Source organism: Sapajus apella, unplaced genomic scaffold (genome assembly GCF_009761245.1).
Source record: "Sapajus apella isolate SASKATOON/1434 unplaced genomic scaffold, GSC_monkey_1.0 scaffold171, whole genome shotgun sequence".
NCBI classification, from domain to species: domain Eukaryota; kingdom Metazoa; phylum Chordata; class Mammalia; order Primates; family Cebidae; genus Sapajus; species Sapajus apella.
In genome coordinates this window covers 807,939-827,449 of record NW_022437111.1, presented here as the reverse complement: position 1 = coordinate 827,449, position 19,511 = coordinate 807,939, and the positions used below count along the sequence as shown (strand labels likewise).

At 51.8% G+C, this 19,511-nt stretch overlaps 1 protein-coding gene across 4 annotated transcripts in view; it reads right to left on the bottom strand.

Annotated features, from left to right (window-relative positions):
* Positions 1-4,002: 4,002 nt before the first annotated feature.
* SEMA5B (semaphorin 5B) overlaps positions 4,003-19,511 on the bottom strand; it is a 123,348-nt gene continuing 107,839 nt past the window's right edge. For 2 of the 4 annotated variants that reach the window (XM_032267727.1, XM_032267728.1), the window contains exons 10-23: positions 18,319-18,454; positions 16,922-17,129; positions 16,596-16,803; positions 10,254-10,371; positions 9,921-10,102; positions 8,351-8,494; positions 8,029-8,176; positions 7,697-7,922; positions 7,331-7,549; positions 6,657-6,827; positions 6,405-6,554; positions 5,977-6,021; positions 5,351-5,556; positions 4,003-5,121 (exon numbers count right to left, since the gene is read on the bottom strand). In XM_032267727.1, coding sequence (XP_032123618.1) covers positions 4,963-5,121; positions 5,351-5,556; positions 5,977-6,021; positions 6,405-6,554; positions 6,657-6,827; positions 7,331-7,549; positions 7,697-7,922; positions 8,029-8,176; positions 8,351-8,494; positions 9,921-10,102; positions 10,254-10,371; positions 16,596-16,803; positions 16,922-17,129; positions 18,319-18,454 — 2,320 coding nt within the window. In that variant the 3' untranslated portion in view covers positions 4,003-4,962. The remainder of the gene's footprint in view (positions 5,122-5,350; positions 5,557-5,976; positions 6,022-6,404; positions 6,555-6,656; positions 6,828-7,330; positions 7,550-7,696; positions 7,923-8,028; positions 8,177-8,350; positions 8,495-9,920; positions 10,103-10,253; positions 10,372-16,595; positions 16,804-16,921; positions 17,130-18,318; positions 18,455-19,511) is intronic. The other 2 variants (XM_032267729.1, XM_032267730.1) reach the window with 2 other exon arrangements.

The window sequence follows — 19,511 nt, the reverse complement described above, 5'->3', positions numbered from 1 at the left end:
TAGGAATCAAGAATGCGAGATTCACTTTTTATTGTACATCCTTTTGTACTGTGAGCTCCATGGAGCCTACACCCCTAGGAATCTCAGAAGGGAGATTTATCGGGGTGGTGGGGGAAGTGGACCCTCTGTGTTTGAAAGTGCTCAGTGCTGGGCAGAACTGATTAGGATATTCAAGTATGGTGGGGGTCCTGTGTCCTACCAGCTCTGGAAACTGGGGTACAAACCTAGGAAAAACATCTCCCTTTTAGAGTGACTGGAAGGACCTTATGGGTAGAGATAAATTTTCCCACAAATTTCAGAGTTCATATTCCAAACCCTAAAGCCTGAGCCTCCTACAGTCAGCACAGCTATAGAATTAGAGGGCTGGCACCCAAGAAGTGAGTTAGTGCCCTGTTGGCAGCTCAGGATGAGGAGAGAGGCTTGGCCTGAGGAGCATGTTTGGGGCCAGGCTGCAGGGTTCTCAGTGAGTCATCAGGGTGACCTAGTGGTATAGCTGTGGGCCGTGGAGTGGTCTGAGTGGCAGGCCAGACTGGCCCAGAACAGCTGGGCCCTGTGAGGAGGCTGGGGCCCCAGTGAGCACAGGCCTGGTGGACCTCCAGTTGAAAGACTCCTTCCTAGGGAGTGCCTGAAATGCTGGACCCAGGTGAGTGACACATCATTTGGTAGAAATGGCGGGGTGTCTCTCGTCTTCTGGAAGATCCCCTTTTGGAACACTGCCAGTTGCAGAAGCAAGCCTCTGTCCAATTGGCTCTCCGAGGAAGACATATTCCCAGATTCCTGTGTGAGGACGATGGTTTCAGGGTGCCTGATTTCCCCAGATGACCCAGCCTGAGGAGCACAGCTACTTCTATGGCCAAAATTCTCTTCGGGGGATTGGTATGTTACACTTCCACCAGCAGTGTATTCTCATTTCATGGCTACTAACCCTAAGGGCTAACACTGACGAGTTCTTGCTCCCTGCAAGCCTTCACTTCTGGGAATTTATCCTAAGGACATAGGAATATGTATAATAGAAGGAGGTCCGTAATAGTATTCGTTGGTAAAATAAATTTTGAAACAAATGAGAGTGGTTTAGATAAATTATTATACATTTATATAATAGAATGACACATTTACATAATAGAGAATAAATGTATGTAGTAGAATGGATAATTCTATGTAACAGAAATAGAACTTATATAACAGAAAGTTAGGATTTTTCAACCATTGTGCAAATGTTTTCCAAAGTAAATCTTAGTGGCATAAACAAAATATATAAAAATTGAACTTTATTTTATTAAAGCAGTGGGGTGGGATACATTGTTATTTGTGGAGTCCTGCAAACTAAGCCCTCTCTCCTTTCCCTGGCCGCATCCTAGGGCAGAAATTGAAAGGGATCCTGAGGCTTTAGGGATAATTTTTTTTTTTTTGAGATGGAGTCTTACTCTGTTGCCCAGGCTGGAGTGCAATGGCACCTTGTCATCTCACTGCAACCTCCATCTTCTGGTTCAAGCAATTCTCCTGTCTCAACCTCCCAAGTAGCTGGGATTACAGGCACCTACCACCACGCCTAGCTAATATTTTTATATTTTTAGTAGAGATGGGGTTTCACCATGTTGGCCAGGCTGGTCTCGAACTCCTGACCTCAGGTGATCTGCCTGCCTTGGCCTCCCAAGATAATTTTTAACAATGTAGGAAAATAATGATATAATGTTTTGTGTTAAAATCAGAATAAAAACCATCCACATAGTATATCTTAAGTTTATGAAACACTCTCAAATTTGTACAGAGCCATAGAAAAATGCCTGGAAAAAGAACATATTAAAATAATGATGGTTGTCTCCTGATTGGATTTTAAGGCATTTGTGTTTTCTTTTTAATAAGTTTATATTTTTATTTTCCAAAAAATTTTTAGTGAACATGTACCATAGTTATAATCAGGAGAAAACAAGAAGTTATTTATTTTCCTCTCAATATTTACCCCAACATTCACTTGGATGCTTAAGTTTGGCCCACATCCACTCTGCTGGATACCTGGTTCCTCCATCTGCTTTCTGTCTTCATGGGTCATGATTTGGGATTATACATACCTCCTAAATTTACTGAAAATAGTGACAGAGTTTTTGTTTTTTATTATATTTTTGGGGGGTGATTCTCAGAGAAAGGGGGATAAATGTCTTTATGCCACCATTTAAAATCCCTAAGTCTCTGCCCTGGTTTTTAGTAAAACTGTGATTATCTTTTTGGTTTTCTCTATCCTCTAAATTTTCTGCAATGAACCTGTACGACTTTAATAAGAAAATGCACACACACTCAAAAAGTCATTTATACACAAAAGGATGCAAAAAAGCCTGGAGCACCCACTCCTGCATCTTCCTTACTCCTGCTGAGCCAGCTGGGCCAAGGAAGAACCCCTTGCCCTTCATGCCTCAGCTCCCTGACATCTGTCAGAGATTCCCACACCCTCCTTATCAGGGAGCACATCCTGGGCTTCCTCACCTCTGGGCCAGGGCTGTTTACTGAATAGCCCTTACCAACTTTGCCAGCTCATCTGCAAGCAGTGTGGATCCTTCATGCATTCTGCATGGTCATGCCTCCAAAGCCACATTTTTTTAAAGAGAATTCAGCGTGTGTGTGTGTGTGTGTGTGTGTGTGTGTGTGTGTGTGTGTGTTTTGACCTGGCACTCAAGGATTTGCATTCTGCTGATGCCACTGCAGTGAACAGCGGGTGGGAATTGCTTGGGAAGTCTCCATGACCACTTCCTACAGACCCATCTAGTCCCTCCACTTGAACATACCATGAGGGGCCCTTCTGAAGCAGGCATCCTGGACCCTAGAACACTGTTGAACTTCAGTGACCCTCAGGTTCAAGGGTCTTAAGACCCCAGAATCTAAAATGCACTGCTGGCTGGGCACGGTGGCTCATGCCTGTAATTCCAACACTTTGGGAGGCTGAGGAGGGCAGACTGAATGAGCCCAGGGGTTCAAGACCAGCCTGGGCAACATGGTGAAACCTCATCTCTTGAAAAAAAAAAAAAAAAAGAGGCTGAGGTGGGAGGATCACTTGAGCCTGGGAGGCAGAGGTTGCAGTGAGCTGAGATCAAGCCACTGCACTCTAGTCTGGGGGACAGAACAAGACTCTATCCCAAAAATAAATATGTAAAAATAAATAAATAAATAAAATGCCCTGCAGGCCCCCATGAGTTCAGGATTCATGGGGCTAAGAGGAACCAGTCAGGAATCCCAAAGCTGCAAGTTTTCATATGCTCCCTCAGCTCTCGGGTGGGGCTTCACTGTGCTGGTATTTCAGGCATGTTATTTCCTCCTCCTTCCTTCTAGGAAACTTTAAGCTTCAAGCACTCCTCTCTCCACTCCTCAAGAGCCTCCTCCTCCTCTACCACTAGGATGGCAGGTTTTACAGCCTGACCTACAATTGGATTCTGCTGCAAATCCTAGGAGAATTGATCCAGCCAATTAAGTCAGGAAATTGCTCTCTAAATTTAACATGTCCGTCAGTCTCATCCAAAATGGCAGCATTGATTTGATGGGCTGAGGCTTTAAGGTTATCTTTATTTAATCCAGCAAAAACTATATTAGGCTTCTCCCACGTCACAGATTTGCCTGTTTCTCAATTTTGATTTTATTAAACTCAGCAGTGTAAATATCTCATAAAATAATTCTCATCAACACTCTCCCGCTGGACTCACACCCTGGAGCTGTTGCCTGGAAGAGATGCTAAAGGAGCAGGCAGAAATCTCTTGTTTTGTTGCCTTTGGTTTACCTTATGTCTCCACTTGTGAATTTGCTTATCCCCAGCGTCTTTTCCAAAAAGGGTGTAGGGCAATGTATGTGTGCACTGCATGTGCATTTCCATTCCACAGATGGAAAGATATCATCTATTAAAGATATAGCTACTTGGGACATTTCCTCTGCCTTGAGAAGACCATCTGCCACCCTGGTTCATTGCTCAGATTGCCTAGACCATGCAAGAGGAGCCCACGCACAGATACACAGAGACATTTGGAGACTGGATATCATCTTTAATTAATAATGCCATAGCCCAACATCTTTTTTGTTGCTGTAACAAATTGTGTGTGTGTGTGTGTGTGTGCGCGCGCACACACGCACGCGTTCCTGAACAGATGAAAGGCCAGCGGAGACTTCCTAGCAGGTCTCAGCCAACAACTCTGTTGAGCAGCAACTGGAAGATAGTCTCCATCCAGGCACAGAGGCCAGACTTCTGCCTCCTATGGCATTGAGCTTCTCTTTCTCCCGGGCCACCTTTCGTGCATTGAGGGCAAGGCTGAGGCCTGTCTGTACCAGCCCAGATTAAAGGACTTCTAAGCACAGATCAGCCTCCAGTTCCCAGTCCTCACTGCCTCTGACCAGATGGATGCCCTAGGTAGAGTACAGATGGCTAGGCAGAGGTGGACAACTTGTGCTGGCCTTGGTCCCCTATGTCACACTGGGGCAGCACCACAATGGCCCCACCCTGGTAGAAAATCCAGAGCTACTTGGGCCACTTGATTGATTACTTTCAGAGATAATCAGAATGGAGCACAGGTATTTTTGGGGGCCAGCTGGAGAAGGCCAGACTCAGCTTGTGGAGGCCATAGGAAGTTGTTTCCAACCCAAACCTAAAAGCCTGCCCTCTTGCCATCTCCATTCTCCAATTCCTCACATGCCCAGTAGGTCCACAACCTGGACACAGCAAGGGAGGGTCAGCGTGACAGTGGGTTGCAAGGTGGCCATGAGAGACCTGGGCAGAACTAGACCTGCAGCCATGTGCCAGCCTGAAGCCAGCCTTCTTCCCCATGGTCAATGCCAGCCAGAGCTCTCTGAAGCCGGATGGGATCCCCACAGTCAAGGCAGCAAGTTCTTGGCCTAGTGCAGAGGAAGAAAACCAAACTGGCTCCACTGTCCCATCTCCACCTGCTCTGTGCCTTAGGAAGGCAAGGAGCCCAAGTCCTCAGGACGGCGGTATCAGCTGTTGGGGAAGCACCGTTGTCCAGGTGAGGCCTCCGGCCGGAAGCTGTGTTTGTTCAAGGGGCTTGGGTAGTAGGTAGTCGTGTACACATTGGTCTGCTGCAATGGGTAGAAGTTGGCTCTGTCATCAGGGATCAAGTTATTCTTATTCAGGGTCTGTGGGAGGAAGAAGGAACCAGAGAAAGGGTTGAGGGAACAGACAGAAGAAGGGAATAGGCCAGGGCAAGGAGTCCAGAAGCTGGCCAGCGAAAGAACACTCAGACTACGGATCCAGTGGTCTGTTCACACCACCACTGCCTGGTTCCACCCAGCAGAGGGCCAGAACCCCTGCATTCTTCACCCTGCCCTCCCACCCTGCCCTCTGCTTCTACAAAAAGGCTCCCACCTTGAACTCCATGGGCGTGTACTTTTCATTCTTCGGGGTGCCCCCGCCCTTGTACTGCAAGTGGTTGGGGGTGGCAGGATGGACCAGTGTGGACTCCTGGGACTGACGCTGGCAGTGCTGGCAAGACAGGTACACTGCCAGGGTCAGGAGCCCAGAGCCCAAAAAGCAGGAGATGCCCGTGGCCACCAGGTGGATGAGATTGAACCCTGGGGGAAGAGAGGCAGGTAGTAAGATAAGGGCCACTGTGAAGAGGACAGATTCCTGCCTGCCTCCCTGGGAGCAGAAACAGCAACAGGAGGCTCTGAGGCCACAGCCAAAGGAAATGCGGAGGCCGGGGAGACTGTCATTGGGGTCCTCTTTCACAAGGTACCCTGTGGCTCAAGTCAGAGATGGCAAGCAGAGGGTCTGGAGTCGGATGACTCTTCCTTGGGTCCAGGTTGAGAATGCCCTCCTAGGTGGGGGGCATGGAGGGAACTGCACAGACCACCCTACACACCATCTCAAAGCAGTGGGGACCCCAACAAAGCCTGGCTGTCTGGAGCAGGATGTGGAAAGAATCCGGACTTTGAGTGGGGTGCAGGAGGGGTGGGAGGACCGCAGCATGAGGTAGGGCTGGTTTCTTTTACCTGCGCAGCTGGTGGCCTCCTCCATGCTGGAGGCTGGCAGGATGACTGCAGGAAGACCAGTGGACAGGGTGTCAGGGGCGGAGACGAGAGGAGGGGGGCTCTGCAGGGTAGGTGCAACTCTGGGAGGACCCTTAGGTCAATGATCAGTGGCAGGACTGGGAATGGGGCCTTCCTTTCCCTCCCTCTTTCCCCAGAGCCCAACTCTGAGAAGGGCTGGCCCATCCACTGGACGAGGAGGGTCCAAACCTCAAATGTGTGCATGGAGGCAAATATGGGAGTTCTCTTTTGGTATCTCCTTCCCACCTCCATGTTTCATCCTGTGCCCCCACTTTCCCTCTCCCCACCAGGACACAAGCTTCAGTAGGGGAAGGAGGCTGGGAGTGCAGGCTGGGAAGGGTTGCTGTGCAGTTGCTGGCAGGGAGACCTACCAGGAATCTCACTGTAAGGGCAGGGGCGGCTCTGGCTGCTGTTTCCAGCACAGGGGCTGGGCCCTGGGAGGAGCTCCTCACAGTGGCGGCTTCGGCTCTGGGCTCCATCCTCAGTGCACGCACTCCACTCAGACCAGGGCGACCAGCCTTCTGGGGGTTGTGGGTGGGATGAGGTGAACTGCCACGAGACCCCCGGGTGGGGATTAGAGGGCTCCATGGTGCTTCCCAGCCCTGGCGGGATGTGCCTCGTACCTGGGCAGGCCTGTGTGGCACACAGTGCCTCCTCCGTGTGCAGCCCGAGACAGATGTCCTCACCTGGGGAGGGTGCGGGGCTGGTGCAAGAGCGCGTGCGTTGATAGTGACCCCCACCACAGGAAGCGGAGCATGGGGACCATGAGGTCCAGCAGGACCAAGCACCCCTAACTGCAAGGGGAAAAGTGTGTGAGGGGCTACAGGGGCAGGCGGGGCTCAAGACGGTCTTCCACCCCATTCCAGGCCAGGTCACTCTGAGCCACAGTGACCTCAACGTCTGACCGATCCACCCATCACCCAACAGAGCCACCCAACAGTCCACTGATAGGGAGTATCACCCCGCCCCATGGGGCAGGCGGGGAAACGCAGGCAGCAGCAGAGACATCCGGAGGGAGAGAAACCAACTCCACCTCCAATCAAGCGTCTTACCTAACTCATTAAGAAAGGTGAAAAAAAAGGGACAGGGAGGATAAGTTGAGGCCCTACTTCACTGGAGTAGCCATTGCATCCGTGGCCGGGGCAGAAATTTGCTCTGGGGGTCCCTAGCACAGAGTTGGCAGGAAAAAGGGGTCACTTGGGCATTGGGGTTCCCGGGTAGGCCTTGTGGGAGGGGGGCGGTGTCTCCAGGATGACAGGGTTTCCCTGGGCCAAGGATTCCTTCCATGCAGGGTTACCTGGGCAGGTCTGGGGGTTGCAGTCCTGGTATTCGGCAGCATCGCCCACGCAGGGCAGGCCCCCGTTGCGGGGCTCCGGGTTCGTGCACGTTCTCTTGCGGACGCGGAAGCCCAGCTCGCAGTCCCGGGAGCAGGACGACCACGGGCCCCAGGCGGCCCAGCCCCCGCTCACCGTGTGCGGAGAGGTGCTCCCGCCGCGCAGGAGATCCCCCACCAGGGCTGCGGAGGGGCGTGGCCTCAGCGACTGGGGGCCCGGACACCCCGACCCGACCCTGGCCCTGGCCCCGGGCTTCCCCTGGCTCTCCCAACCCCGCCCGCACCGCTCCGGGGCTAGGAGGGAGGAAGGAGGGGGGCGCAGCGCGGTACCATCGGTGTCGCAGGCTCCGGAGCCGTCCGCGGGGCAGGTCCTCGTCTCGGTCCTTCTCCTGCCGAACTGCAGGCCGTGCGGGTCGGCCAGGGGCGCGCGGCAAGTGAAGCGGAACCTCTGCTCCTGCCGCGCCCCGCCCTGCGTCACGTTCACCGGCAGCCACGGCGTCCAGGGCGTGTTGCGCCGCACCTCGGGGCAGCCCTCGGGGTTGCAGGTCTTGAATTCCTGCGTGTGGCGGCGGCGGCTTCAGAGCTCCGCGGCCTCCGGACCCTCCCTCCCCTGGGCTCGAGCCCCCCATGTCCCCCACGCCGCGCCCGGCCCCGGCCCTCACCACGCCGCAGCCCAGGCAGGAGTTGCCGTTCTCGCAGGCCCGACGCCGCGACTGCACGCCGCCCCCACAGTTGCTGCTGCACTTGCTCCAGGAGCCCCAGGAAGCCCAGAAGATAGGCAGCGGGCAAGGTGTGTTCTCGTTACAGAACCTGGGGTGGGGGAGGGGAGTCAATCTAGGGAGGGGGACCCCTTCCCTGACAAGAGGTCCCTGGGAGTGCAAGAGTGGAAAGGACGAGAGTCCCCGGGATCACGAGGAGAATCCAGGCCACTTTCTGGGGGGCCGCGAAAGTCTGGGACCTCAGGCCAAGCCTGTCCTCCCTCACCGCTCCTCCCGGCTCTTGCCCACGCAGATGCGGCCCCCGTGGCGGGGAGCAGGGTTGCTGCAACTTCGCTGGCGGACCTGGAAGCCGATGCCACAGGACGTGCTGCACAGCGCCCACGATGACCACGGGGTCCACGCCCCATTCCTGTTGGGGTGAGAGGGGACAGACACAGATGCCCCTCTGAGCCCTAGCTTTTTAGATCTAGTCTGTATCTGGGCCGATGGATTTTCTATTGCTGTCGGAAAGAGCTGGACAGTGACATAGAAATATCTTCTCCTAAACAGGTCATCTCAGGCAGACTCGCTCATCCATCCGTTCATTCATTCTTCCTTCAACCATGTATTGAGAGCCTTCTTCCATATATCAGGCTGTGCTCAGGGCTAAGGACATAGAGATAGGATATGGCCCCTACTTACAGGGGAAAAAGGGCAGACTCTAGCGAAGAACACCCCAGTCCCCTTTCCACTCCGTAGCTTCCGTTTCAGCCTTCCTGGTTAGTCCCAATCCTTGCACTGGAACCCACACTCTGTCCCCTGTACTACACTGTGCGTGCTTTGCTCCAGCCTCAGACACTACTCCTTTGTGGCTACTCTGACTCCAATTGTCAAATCTGGGCTCTACCACTTGGTGGCTGTGAAACCCTGGGCAAGTTACCAGAACCTTCTGTGCCTCATAGTACTCTTAACTTTAAAGTAAGGATAATGACTGTATTCCTACCCCCATGAGGTTTCTGTGAGGGCTACATTAATAATTGTGTATGAAATAGTTGTTTTAAGAGTGGCCAAGGCTGGGTGCCATGGCTCAGAGCTTTGGGAGGCTGAGGTGGGAGGATCACTTGAGGCCAGGAGTTCGAGACCAACCTAGGCAACAAAGTAAGACTCCGTTTCTACAAAAATTTTTTTTAAAATTTGCTGGGTGTGGTGTGGGCATCTGTAGTCTCAGCTAATTAGGAGGTTGAGGCAGGAGATTATAGTGAGCCATGATCACAGCACTTTACTCCAGCCTGGGCAACAGAGTAAGATGCTGTCTCAAAAAAAAAAAAAAAAAGTGTCTAAAATTATAGGTTAGTTATTTTATGAGGTCCCCAGGCACCAGGCAGTGTGTAAGCTTATCTCATTTAATGCTCCCAACAACTCTTGGGTGGGTACTATAACCCTCACTGACAGAAGCTCAGAGTGGTTAGGTGGCCTGGCCACGGCCACACCTCCAGACAGTGGCAATCCGGGATTGGCACCAGGTTTCCTTGCCTTGCCACCATCCCATACTGTCCCTTATGTTTGAGACAAGACCTATCGAGGCTTACCTTCATCTGGAAGTGACCCCGATGCCTGCCCAGCATTCCTCTTTGCATCAAGAGACATGAAGAGGTAGAAACTTCTCTCTTACTAGCATGGAAACTCCCTCAGGGCTCAGGTTTCCTGCCTCACACACTAGCCACCTATCCGGTCCCCAGCACAGCCCTGAAGTGGTTTCTGTCCCTTAGTGCAAACACCCGAGTGAGGGGGCCCCATTTTCCGTTTTCCCCACCCTGGTCCAAGGCAGTCACCATGCAAGCCCTGTCCTTACATACCTGGAGCAGTTGGCAATGTGGATGGCTGGCCCCAGGCAGTCAAGGCCCCCACAGCGGGGTCGAGGAGAGTCACAGGATCGGGCTCGACACAGGCAAGAGCCTGAGTTGTCCCCATCTAAGTGTTCACACGGTTGCCATGGTGACCATGGGCCAAAGCCCCCATCCCGTGTCACATTTCGCACCTGCAGACACGCATGGGGGACAGTACCCCTATGACCCAAGGCAAGGGCACGGAAGTCACAGGATCTCAGGGGATTGGGGCAATACTGGTGGGGAGTCACAGCCTGAATTGAAGGAGAGGTCTGAGGTGGGAGGACACACAGGGATTCTCACAGGGCAGGCGGTGATGTTCTGGATCCAGAGGCTCATGTTGGAGCTGTCCTCGAGCGTGCTGCAACGTTGCTGCTTCCCGTCCCAGCCACAGTATGGGTCCCGGGCCCCCAGGCATTCCCTGCCAGACAGACGTCCTGGGACTCAAGCCCACTGGCTTCCCAGCCTCACCTGCATCTCAAGAACACACCTGGACACTACCCTCTGCACACCACTTTCCATGCATTTGTCCTCCCTGATAATAATGAAGTTCATTGAGCCTTTACTTTGTGTAAGGCATCATTTTAAGCACTTTATAAGCATAACTTAATTTAAATCCAGCACTCCAATGATGTAGGCACTGTTATTATCCCGATGTTATCTGGGAAAAACCCAAACTCTCATCCTCCAGAGACTGCACATTTAACAGAGACGGCAGTGCTTTCCCCAAGTATGGATACCCCATACTCCTCACCCACAGCCACAGGAGCAGATGTGGTTAACAGAAACCCAAAGAGCTAGTACCTCCCTGACACATGCTATGATCATAGAGTCATAAAACATTAAAGATGGAAAAAGCCTTACAGATGGTTTGGTCCAGCCATTTTCAACCCTGGCTGCACATTAGAATCACCTGAGGATCTTTCAAAAACATAATATCCCAGCCCACCCCAATCAACACTCTCTGGGGGTAAAGCAGTGTTTAAGAGCTCCCTGGGTGAGAACCACTGGGATCCACTACACAACCTTTTCATTTTACAAAGGTGAGGGGAGGAAGGAGTTTTCCCGATATCATACAGATCGTATGTGGTGGAGCTGGGCCCAGACCTGAGCTTTCCAACCACGCTTTCCCCCTCACACTTCTGCTTCCCACAGGAGGCTGTCTGATTTCACACAGTGAATATCAGCCCATCCCTCAAAACACAGCACAGGATCAGCAGACACCTGGGTGCTGTCCATGGTCACCTGGGGCACCCACATGCTTGTGTTGCTTCGTGGCAGGAATCAGAGTCCAGTGCTTTAGCATCATGAGAATGAGCTCAAGCTGCAGAAGGTCACATCCCAGTTCCCGGTTCCTCAACCCTGAGGGCTGGTCTCTCTGTAGGGGCCCCCAAAGTGATACTGGTTTACACACTGATGCATGTGCCAAGTAGTCCACTTCTCATAGTCTAGAGTTCCTTTTCTCCTTTTGATTTACTCGTGTAATTTTTTAACAGAAAAAATCTAATCTCTGCTAGTGGGACTTCAAAGGGGAGAAGTCTATGGAGATTACGGAATCAGGCTTTGCCATCCATTGCTGAGTACAGAGAGTATCCAACCCAGGTGCCAGAAGGAGGGTCCCTTCAACACTCAGCCCACCGCCAATCCTGGGGGACACCTGGATCCCTCTGGCTCCTGTCCCCAGCTTCCACCCCCTTCTGAGCCAATCTGCTGAAGAGGGTCTGGAGAGACCACTGGGCAGGGGCTCAGAAATTGGAGGTTGGAAAACAGAAAAGGCTTTAAAGAAGGAGGTACTGGGCTGCAAAGAAAATGGAGCCTGATGAGGAGTTCACATCATTTTGTGAGTTTGCAGAGGGATCTTCCCATTGCACAAAGGGGCCAAAGATGCCTGGGGCTAAAGTGATACAGCAAAAAAAAAAAAAAAAAAAAAAAAAAAGCCAAGAGTTGCAGCTTTTGGTGTCTCCCGGGTAGAATTTTTCTTATCTCTTGAAGCTTCAAGGAGAGTAAAGAGTCATCTGTCAGGTGAATTCTTAACTTTCAATGAGTTCAATAGATGTCAGGCCCCAGAGAAAAATGAGGTTATGTGAGAAATTATACAAAGAAGAGGGTGAAGAAGATAGTGCTATCCATTGCTCAGGGCAAACCACGGCCTCATATAGTGAGGCACTCATGGGAGCCTGGTAAGCACACTCTGGCCCACGCAGGAATCCAGAATACTCAACTGTTGCTCAGGAATCTGTTTCTAGTTTATTCTCTCAAGGACAACTTGGGTAAATTGTACAAGACAAGTGTGGTCATATTTTCCTCTGGGGTCGATGGTTTGATCTGAGGGTATTTTATCAGCGGAATCCATCAAACTGGACATCACATGACTACATGCAACACATGTACACGGTCGTCCCAGCAACCTGTGATTTCGCGACTCTGCTTACTGGCTGACATTGGGACTGCTAGCAAATTCAACCAATCAGAACTCAGCAAAGCCCACTCCTGAATTTATTTCCTTCAGCCCTCAAAAAGGGGTGTCAACCTCTAGAGGCAGCTGATGTGGCATTTATAAGTGACATAATTTCACTGGGAAAAAAAATTAGCCATAGCCAGTAACCAATAATAATAAATAATATTCTATCCATTAAAAACAAATATCTGCCAGCAGAGAAAATGGGTAAGAGCAAAAAACCTGAATCAGCTTATATAAGACAAATGCAGAAGATTCTAGAGAAATGTAATTTGCTTCTTGCTCTTTCTTACATCTAGAGCCTAACCAGCTCTACAGCGGGAGTATTTCCAGTATTGCCTGCAAATTAGGATCTCCTGGGCACCCTTTAAAAGGCTTAAGCAAACCAAAAAGCCCACCCACCTGTATTTGGGTTTTTTGGACTGAAATAGGCCCAGGCATTTGAAATCATCTAAATACCCCTCAGGTAACTCAGCAGAGTAAGCAAGTTTGAGAAATGCTGTGCCAGGCGCCACTTTTGACAAGATTCCCAAGGGGTGAGTGTGTTGTCTTTCCAAACCATGGCAGAATAGGAAAGAATAAAAACGTGGAGTAGATGCTGGCTCCAGCCTCCTTTCTCCAGGCCCTCTCACCCCTTCAGCTTCCCCTGCTCTCAATTAAGTCCCAGAGAAGAAAGAGGATACCAGATTCTCCACAGACATGCCTGCCCTTCCCCTTCCCTGGCAGCCTGAGGGGACCCTTGAGACTTCTGGGGGCCAGTGCCCGAGCTCTCCTTCTCATGAATAAAAGGGATAGCTGCCTCCTTGGCTCAAGTGGAACCACATTTTCTGCTTTTGGCCAAAGGCCACTTCAAAGCTTACAGAGCAGGGAGCACTCTTAAGATAAATGAAAGCTCCAAGGATAAGAGACTTAAAGGATGTCTCTGACTGTAGAAATGGTGGCAGTTTAGAGTACTTTTCATAAAGGAGCCATCAGACCAATAATATATCAACATGCCTCCCTTTTTCCTTTTTTTTTTTAACTGCAGTGTCTCAAGCAGCCATTACGAAAAGGAACAGGTTCATTGCATGGGCTTGGAGGCGGGACAGAGATGGATGGTGGAAGTGGCAGGCGGGCAGATTCCAGCACTGTGGCGCAGTAGTCTCACAGTGGGAGCTGTCCAGGGTGGAAAAAGTATTTCTGGAGCTTGTGAGCAAAAAATAGTTGAGGGTGGGCCTTCCCTTTGCTCATGGGGCAGCCAGGGGAGATCTGTGAATGAGATGGGGTAGAGGACCTTTCTCAAAGGCAGGGTGAAAGGCATGCTGGTTGGAGGAAAGTGGTGGTTCATGCATAAAACACCTGCTTTGCAGAGCCAGTCACTAGTTTATCCCCCAGGTTCCTCCTTGTGGTCTCTCTCTGGCCAGGCCAGGTCTTGGTGGTGCCCTGTGGGGCTGAGATTCTCCTGAGGGAAAAGAGGCAGTTGGAGACAAGACCCTGGATCCTGGGCAGAGGAGGGGTCCTAAAGAGGCCTCTGCTTACCCACCCCCATCTTTCTGCCAGCTTTGGAAGGAATGAGGAAAAAAGCATGAAATGTCTATCCTAGGACACAGTAAAACCCTGTGACAACACACGCCACAATAGTGCAAATGCTAATATATTGTGGCAGCTGGCTCCCAGACTCCCAGAGCCAGTCTGGCGCACAGCTTGGTGACTGTGTGTACTTGCTTTAGCCATTTTACTAATCTTGTGATAATGTGACCCTGCATTTTTTTCTTTGAGACAGAGTTTTGCTCTTAATGCCCAGGTTGGGGTGCAATGGCGCGATTTCTGCTCACTGCAACCTCTGCCTCTTGGGTCGAGGGATTCTCCTGCCTCAAGCTCCTGAGTAGCTGGGATTACAGGCATGCACCACCACGCCCAACTAATTTTGTATTTTTGGTAGAGATGTGGTTTCTCCGTATTGGTCAGGCTGGTCTCGAACTCCCAACCTCAGGTGATCTGCCCGCCTTGGGCTCCCTAAGTGCTGGGATTACAGGCATGAGCCACCACACCCAGCTGTGACCTTGCATTTCATACTTTTTGGATTTGCCTATCTTTTTTTAGCAGAGTTTTCACTGTACACACCAAGGGCTCCTTCCTATCCCAAAGTCAAGAAACAAAATAGAATGAAAGCACCAAACTCCAAACTGTCCTCTTTCTGCCTTGCTCCATGATAGGAATGCAGTGGGCACACTACACAACGCCCCCAGCCCCTCCTCTGTAGAACGCGTGAGTGGTGAAATGTCCCAGCTCCTTTCCTTCCTCCTGTCCACTGCAGGCCCCGTTCCTTCAGATCTGACTTAGAGCCGTACTAGCCCACCTGCTATGTGACAATCCTGTTCACCACTGTCTGACTGATCTCTTCACACTGCCCATGACTCTACTCCACTGCTCTAGGATCACTTAAGTGCCCACAGCCACAGGATTCAAGTCAGAATCCTCCTTTGGCCTTGTCAGCTGACCTCAATCCAGTTTCCGGCCCCATTCCCCATGTTTCTCCTGCATCAAACTCCTCTCAAGCCAAACAATCAGTCAACTGAAGGATCAGTCATGTGTGGAAGGCCACTTTGTGCCTTGGGCTAGGCGGAGCTCCCTGGTGGAGTGTAAAAAATACCGAGACACTGGGTTTGCCTTTAAGGATTTACAACCTCTTAGAGAACAAGCCATATGTAAAAGCCTGTGATTCACTGCCAAGCTGTACTGTCTATATTCAATGAGACTCCAGAGGGCCTAGGAGGCTGGAGGGCTCCTAAACGCATTTGAGGAGATAAAAAGTACAAAAGATACCATGTGATTCGCTGGACTGGGCACTTTATGAATGCTAGTCCCAATCTTTACAACTCTGCCTATGTTAAACATCATTTGCTCCATCAAATGTCTCCCTGTTTTTCTGATGAGAGAGCCAAAGCTCAAAATGATTCAGTCATTCAAGATCATACGTTTGGTAGATGATGGAGCTGAGATGGAGCCCCAGGTGTGTCTAGTTCCACCAGGTAAGTCCTTCCCACCACACCCCACCATCTCTCCCCACATACCTGATAAGGCCAAGGTTCTCTTCCCACCCAGACATCTGGAGGTGTGAGGGAAGTCAGTGTTTGGGGCCTATTTCTCTTGCCTCCTCTCACACCAACAGTCTTACAAAGTGCCCTGAACATGGTAGGGCTTAGTAAGTGTGTGGTATCTCGCTGATGGAGCCCTGTGTTGGGGCTGAAGGGAACTGGAGAGTTGGCCCTGATGCTCCCCCTCCCCGGCTGCCTCTCCAAGATCATCCAGCTCTTACCGGCCCCACAGGCCTCTGCCTGGCTCCTAGCACACCCCGCTGGAGCTGAAGAACAGCCCTGTATCACGGATACCATTTGCCTTCTAAATCTTGAGGACAGATGGCACAGCCAGAACTCTCAGTTGCAAAGGTCACAGAAGCTCCTGTGGCTGTGGTGATGCCAGCTTCTGATTATAATGAAAATGAGGTGATGCAGCCTATGAGAGCCTCAGGTGGTAGCAATCTGGGCTACATTTCCATTTGGCTTTGGAATAGGCTTTGGTTTCCCCATTAAAAACTGGTGCCACAGTTGTCAAATCTGCGAGTCCACATATATGAAGCTATGGGATGGAGAACCAAGCAGAAGCAGTGGGAAGCCAGGGCAACTCCTTCACGTGGCGCCTCACCTCTGCCCTACCTGCAGCAGCCCTCTCTACCTCTTCCAAGGAGGGAAGGAAGGAAGAGAAGCAAAAATGTGGGGCTGACTCAAAGCATCATCTCCATCTGCACCTGGGCAATGAGTGCTGTGGCTTCAAAGATAAAGACCTTTCTGTGCTGAAGCGACTGAGAATAAATCAACTGGGCTAGAGATGGTTGACTGGCCCTAGCTACGCGGTTGACAGCAGGGATAACAGCCACCCATCAAAATTTGCTAAGCACACCCTTCCCCCAAGTACTGATGAGTGCTTTATGGAGATTATCCCAATTAACCCTCACAAAACCTTGCAAAATGCTTTACGAGGAGAGAACCAAGGTTCAGAAAGGTTGACCGACTCGTCCTAAGACTCACTAGTGGAGGCTGCGGGGACCGACCCAAGGTCTCCCGGGTCCAAAGCCCCGCCTCTTAAGCGCCGTCTGCGCAGTGTGCTTGGCAGGGCCGACCTCGGGAGCCGCCCCCGTCCCGGCTTACCCCTGGCTGCGGTAGGCGGCGCACCTCTCCAGTGGGACTCGCAGGACGCCGTCGCTCAGCCCCACGAAGAGCGCGCGGGCGCTGTGCAGGATGCGCAGGCTGCGCAGGGGTTCGCGGCGTCCGGGGGGTAGCACGTGCAGCTCCTCCAGGTAGCAGCCGTGGAGGCTGCGGCTCGCCGTGGACAGCGCCTTCAGGATGGTGCCCGACTCTGGGGGAGAGGGGAAGCCAGACCAAGGTGGCCTTGAAGGCTCCGGAAGCTTGCAGCCCCGCCCCCGTCTCTCAACCTACCCCCCACCTGGAGTCCAGGTTGGGCCGGGCCGGCTCACCGGTGCCAATGTAGAGCACGTGGTAGAGCGTGTCCTTGGCCTGCACCAGGTCCACCACGAGGTGTGAAAAGCGTACGCTGTCCTGGGTGACACAGGGCTCGGGTGTCACCGGCTGCACGGCCTCGCTCATCAGGAAGAGGCGCTGCGCGTCCTGCAGGCTGCGCTCCGTCAGGTTCTCGTTGGGACCGGTCTCAGGCAGGGTGCCACACTGCGGCGGGTAACTGGGTTACACGCGCCCGGCCACCTGGGCTGCAGCGATCCCCTGCCGGCTGCCTCCTCCTGGCAACCCAGGTGGCCACAGCCACCGACGCTGATTCTCCAGCATCCCCCACCCCCAGCATCCCTGCTGGGAGTCCTGCACCCTTTCCAGGGTGGGATGGACTCGTTCTTTGGGAACGAAAAACAGGAGGCTGGGGAGATGGGGAAGGAGGATCCTGCCAGGGTTGAGGAAGAGGAGGGAGGAGAACAAAGGGGACTGGACTGCCTAAAAATGGATAATTTGAGTGTGGATGAGTGTCCAGTGATTTTTATGCTGTTGCTGCAGGTGCCCCTCTCCTACCTTGGGCCAAACCCTGCTGTCCCTCTCCTGTGTCCCTACCAGCTCAAAGTTCTTATGATTTCGAAACCGAAGCTGGAAGCCAACCACGTTTTACTGAGCATCTCCTACATTTCAGGCTCATGAACTTTCGCAATTAACTGTGAGATGTTCTCTTATGGTATTATTCCTAGTTCCAGATAAGGAAAAAGAAACTGAAGGAGGTTGGCTGACTTTTTTGTCCAAGGTCACATAGAGACAGGCTAGATCTGGGTCAGGATGGTAGGACTGCAAAGCTTGAGGTCTTTCCCAGCTGCATCCCACCTCCCGGGTAGGAAGCTGGGCAAACATGAAAATCAACCATCAGCAACCTCCTCTGCCCCCTCATTCTTTCCCCCTCTCCGTTACAGGATGGGGGATGCTCGTATTACCCATGGCTGGGCCCTGACCACGCGCTGACCACCCCTAGTACTGACCACTTCCAGGAATTAGTACCCATGTTGAACACACTGCGAGAAAGTTCCAGTTAACATCCCCAAATTCCAGCCAGACAGCATGTGTAGTGCTTCCGTGGTTCTCCACACTGGAGAACTGAGGTCCCACTACCCTGCCTCCCTGGAGGCGTGGGCTCACATTTAGAGATGGCTCCTAGCATGCTCCCTTGCACTGCCACTCACCCACTCTTCCCTTCTCCCTCACAGTCGTAGAGGCTAATACCCTCAGGGAACCATTGTGGACCCCAGCAATGGGCATGGGCTGGCAGGGTCAGGTCTGGTGTCTGTCTGTGCTAAGCAGTTGGGAATCAGCTTGTGGCTGGTAGCCTGGGGGGAAGGCAGTGTGTGAAGACAGGAAAATTCTGTACCTGGAAATTGGGGATGGGGTTGGCGATGGGAAGCCAGGCAGCCCTAGGGTTCTCCTGGTAGCGAAATGGGCCACTGAAAGCCTGGGAGATGGCACTGAGATTGAAGGCGCAGACGGCAGAAGCCGCGACGCTGTTTCTGAAAGACAAGAGGTGGTGGGACAAGGCTCTCCCTATAAGACCTGGCACCCTTCTCAGAAACCCCACAGCCAGCTGTCATATCCAATCCCCAAGGCTCTGTAAGCATCTATGATGAGTCTGGCGCACCACGGGGCATCTCAAAGGGAGATGTGGTCCTCACACTCTGCAAACCCCCTGGGAACGACCCACTGGTGAATTCTCCTGTGCTACTGCCTTCCTCCCTCCCTTATGCAGCAGGAGGCTGAAATTCAGTGGCTTTCAAACATTGTGGCTCAGGCCCACGGTAAGAGAGAAATTTTACCCTACAACTCAGTATAGTATGCACACATCCATAATGAATTTTTATGAACTTATTCCTACTAAATATGTGAGACTCTGATATTTTATTCCATTCTATTCTGATTTATTTATTTACAAAAGCTGGTTACCAAACCACTGATTTATGCTGTCGCCTGCCACACCCTGAGTTCAGGAGGCCCTTTCAGTCACAGAAGCATGTTTCCGTGAATCTTGCATGAACAGGTCACAGAAAGGATACCACCATACCAAATGCTTCTAGTTCTATGCTTCGCATTTAGTTCTTCTCCCAAATGTGTCCACTTCTCTCCACCTCTGCCTGGTTTCAGCCCCCCTTCAGTCCCCCAAATGTTGTGCTATTCTCTTGGTGGCCTGCCTGCAGCCTGTCTAGTCTCCTAATCCATTTTCCACACAGCAGCCAGAGTGGTGAGCATTTCAAAATGCACCTCTGAGCTGGTGGCTGGCCTGCTTCAAACCTGTGAATAATTTCTCCTTGCTCTTAGAATAAAGATTAAAGCCCTTAAAGCAGTCTGCAGTGTCCTTTGGGACATGTCCTCCCTGCTCTACCCCTTCACTCTCCTCTTCTGTCTTTCTCCTCCTCACCCTTAACTCTCTTGCCACACTGATCTCTGCTCAGCTCCTAAAACATTTCTTCCCACCTCAAACTTCTGCACATGTTCCCTCAGGCTGGAATGCTCCTCTCCGTTAGTTTGTTCCTACTCATCCTATAGATGTCACTTCCTACAGGAAGCCTTCCC